The sequence below is a fragment of the Camelina sativa genome, chromosome 11, assembly GCF_000633955.1.
Source record: "Camelina sativa cultivar DH55 chromosome 11, Cs, whole genome shotgun sequence".
NCBI lineage: Eukaryota > Viridiplantae > Streptophyta > Magnoliopsida > Brassicales > Brassicaceae > Camelina > Camelina sativa.
In genome coordinates this window covers 18,345,256-18,349,171 of record NC_025695.1, presented here as the reverse complement: position 1 = coordinate 18,349,171, position 3,916 = coordinate 18,345,256, and the positions used below count along the sequence as shown (strand labels likewise).

At 36.8% G+C, this 3,916-nt stretch overlaps 1 protein-coding gene across 1 annotated transcript; it reads left to right on the top strand.

Annotated features, from left to right (window-relative positions):
- LOC104728106 (ubiquitin-conjugating enzyme E2-17 kDa-like) lies at positions 241-894 on the top strand. Its single transcript, XM_010447135.1, has 3 exons — positions 241-319; positions 399-526; positions 634-894. The coding sequence occupies exons 1-3, from the start codon at positions 241-243 to the stop codon at positions 892-894; spliced, it is 468 nt and encodes a 155-aa protein (XP_010445437.1).

Here is a 3,916-nt window from a genome sequence, read left to right as displayed (position 1 = left end):
CGATTGAAGGGGTAATATGCGAAGCATCACTTTGGTTCAGTTATAATTACGTGTTGAAGGGGTAAGAATTATGTATTTATGAAGCCGAATGGGTACTTTTTGTAAACCAAAGCGACGCTTCGTGTATTATAAATACTTTTTGCTTTTGACTTACACATCAAACCTTTGTCTCATGAAATCGTAAAAATCATCTCTCAGAGTCGACAAATCCTATTACATTCTTCCTTCAATCCGTCAGAAATGTTGCATCTTTCTTCAAGTCATCTAAGGTTTGGGTTGAAATATTTGAACAAGTATCATTCAACAAACGTCACAACAGGTAAACACATACATCTTCGGATTAGTTTTGTTTTACTGTTAAGGATAAAAGAGATTGTGTGTGTTTGCATTTTTGTTAGTAATTGTTGATGACAACATTTTCCATTGGGAGGCTACTTTAATCGGACCGGTGAACACCCCGTATGAAGGGGGAGTGTTTAAAATGAGTCTTCATTTTCCGCCTGATTACCCTAATAATCCCCCAAAGGTATCTGTTTTGATTATACTCCCTTTTATTTATCTCTCATGTGTATTAGGACTCCTCTTTTTGCAGCAACTCAATAGTTTTTTAAATATAATTTCTTGATTATGAAGGTTTGTTTTGTCACAAAAATTTGCCACCCAAACATATCAGATAACGGAGGCATATACCTAAGAGTGTTGAAGTCCACTTATTGGCATCCCATGCCGATTAATTTGCTTTTCAAGAGATTAGTGGGGAAGTTGATTGAACCAGAGGCCGATGATGAGGACCAGATCAATGAAAATCTTGCCAACCTCTACAAATCTGATAGGACAAAGTTTGAAGCAATGGCTAGAGTGATGACAAACCAATACGCTAGGAGAGGAAACTGAAATATGAACTTAAATAGTTCAAATCTATTTTAAAAACTCTTGAATAATTTATCTTGTATTTGTTCCTTTTAATAAAATATTCCAGTCTGTGCTATTATAAACTCCATTTTAAAAGAATTTTTTATTCAGATTTTACTGTTTTAAAACATTATAAACAACTTATAAAACCTTTTAAAACTTTCTAAAAACCAGATATACTCTTGTAAAACTAAACTGTTTATAGGATTCATGTGATGACTGAGTTATAGTTATAAAAAGAAAGGTCGCGTCTATTATTAGGTTAACTTATGGTTTCCCGCCAAAATATTGCTTAACGGCTGAGTTATAGTTTTACGGGAAAACGAAAGGTCTCGTAGATTGATGTCATAGCTGAGTTATAGTACGTGATGGCTGGGTTATCACAATTAACAATCTGAAAGTAGATAGCTGAAATATATATATGACTTGACGGCTGAGTTATAGTTTTACGGGAAAACGAAAGGTCTCGTTTATTCATGTGACGACTGAGTTATAGTGATTTATAAATCCGTAAAGGTCTCTTCGATGCGTCTATTACAGGATTAACTTATGGTTACCCGCCAAAATATTGCTTAACAATAAAATTATTAGTCTATTTATTACCTCTCAACTACAAATTGAACCAAGTGACTGAGTTATAATATTCCCGTTTCTTTAGTCTATTACCTCTCAACTACAAACTAGAATAAAATTATTGTTTACAACACTATGTCTGCTCGAGCACCCAAGATGCCGGATCTCCCCGACGACGTTTTCATAAAAATCGTTTCCCTTGTTGCAGAAGATGCTGTAGAAGATCGATGGTCCTCACTTGGTTCTATTTTAAGGGCTGGTCATAGGGGAAAAAATGCAGTATACAATAAAGAAGTTCTAAATACAGCTGCTATCTATTGCCTTTGTACTGATCCATCAGAAATCAACACATCCAATGCCCCTGATGGTGGCCTCCTAATTGAAGGGCGGCACAGACCTTTCTTCGTCAAATGCTTTGACGCCGGTAACCCCATTGCCATTTACTACGAAGGGCTAAGGGTTGTGGCTGAGGATAGAGATATCCAGTGTGGGATTGATATTCTCAGTCGTATTGTACTGGCCGATGTTTATGCCACCTTAGCCTGTGGGATACTAAGTATTTGTCAAGGGAATGAGGTTATGGCCGTCCATTACCTCCAGCTGTTTGATGCAAATCATTATCCTCTGATGTCTTCGGGTGCCATGTTAACCGGTAATGATTTTCTGTTTGAGTTATCTCGTTATAAGATGGCCCGGAAAAACTCATACTCAACAGCCCATCGCCATCCTGACAGCCCACCACTCCCTTCACCCGCTTGTGCTGTGATGTGTTGTTTGGATTATGGTTTCCATTCTCTCCGCTATGGAGACTATGAAATCATGTGCAAAAACTGTTACCTTTTTGTGGTTGTCCCGCAAAGTCTCTGAGATCCTTTAGGGTTTCCAGCAGTGATTTCCAGTTTTACCTTATCAACTCGTGACTCTAAAGTCTGTTTATTTTAAAATAATTATTTTCTATTTCTTTGGCTAGTATCGTTTTCCCATCTTTTTTCATGTATTAACTAAAGTCTTTTATGCTTCCACATTTTAGTATCTACTCTTACTTTGAGGCTGAGTTATAGTTTTACGGGAAAATGAAAGGTCACGTCAATTCATGTGACGGCTGAGTTATAGTGAATAACAAATGAGTTATCAAAATGAACAATCTATATGGATGAGTTATCAAAAGAAAGGTAGCGTCTATTATTAGGTTAACTTATGGTTTCCCGCCAAAATATTGCTTAACGGCTAAGTTATAGTTTTACGGGATAACGAAAGGTCACGTCGATTCATGTGATGGCTGAGTTTTAGTGAGTTTTGGATGAGTTATCAAAAGAAACAATATGAAAGCAAACGACTGATTTATACGACTGATTATATGGCTGAGTTATATTTTATGACGGCTGAGTTATCGTGATACGGGACAAAATGTCTCGTTGATTCATGTGATGCCTGAGTTATAGTGAGTTATCACACATAATAATTAGATAGCAGAAAACGAAATGTCATGTCGATTCATGTGATGGCTGAGTTATAATACTTGACAGCTGAGTTATTACACAAAATAAAATAAATCTCCCTAACTATAGAGCACAAGTTTTCGCATTGTGCCCAACTTGTTTACATCACGAACATGCGTGTTGCTTCCTAGGGCGTTTATTTTCAGTGGCAACTTCCAAAGATGATTTAATCCTACGTTTCTTTGGCCTTCCTGGCTGGTTCACAACAATCGGAGGCAAGCACTTCTGATTATCCACAACTTCAGGAGCAGGGAATGATTCATCTGGAGGCATGATTGAACCAGCCCATCCGTTAACCAAATCGACACACCTAAATTTCGGATCACACATGGATATACGAGACACATCCATATGCTCTGCAGCTGCGATTGCATGGATGCATGGTATTTTCTCGTGGTCGAAACGACGACATGTGCATTGATATATCATGGTTTTTACGGTTTTTAACCATGATATAAGTGTGCTTTTTGAGTCTTTTGATTTGTTTCTAGGTTGTTTTTGAGTCTTTACAGGTTTTCTAGGATTTTGGCACGGATGGAGCAATGTGGAGCAATTTGAATCATTTTGGAGCATCATTTAAGAGGAAACAAGACTTGGAGCCGATGAAGAGTGATGGTGTCGATCGATACCACTTACTGAGCATCAATCGACACCCCTGTTTAACCGACGAGAGAACAAGAATTGGAAGGTTTTAAAAAACCTTAAGTTATTTTCTAGCAGTTTTTGATAGAAATATTATTGAGAGCCTTTGGGAGAGAAGAATTTGAATTCTTTGTAGAGAGAAGATTTCTAAACTCCTTCTTTTACTTTTCAATATATATTGCATGTTATTCAAAATTATGATTTGTGTTTCATTGAATATGTCTGAGTAATTTGCTTGTTAGGTTTAGGGTTTTTCATAGGGTTTTTATGATTTATTAGATTTGAGATTT

Coding starts and splice junctions, on each gene's coding strand:
- LOC104728106 (XM_010447135.1), top strand. CDS start 241: ATGTTGCATCTTTCTTCAAGTCATCTAAGGTTTGGGTTGAAATATTTG. Junction 320..398: donor TTCAACAAACGTCACAACAG/GTAAACACATAC, acceptor CATTTTTGTTAG/TAATTGTTGATGACAACATT. Junction 527..633: donor ACCCTAATAATCCCCCAAAG/GTATCTGTTTTG, acceptor TTGATTATGAAG/GTTTGTTTTGTCACAAAAAT.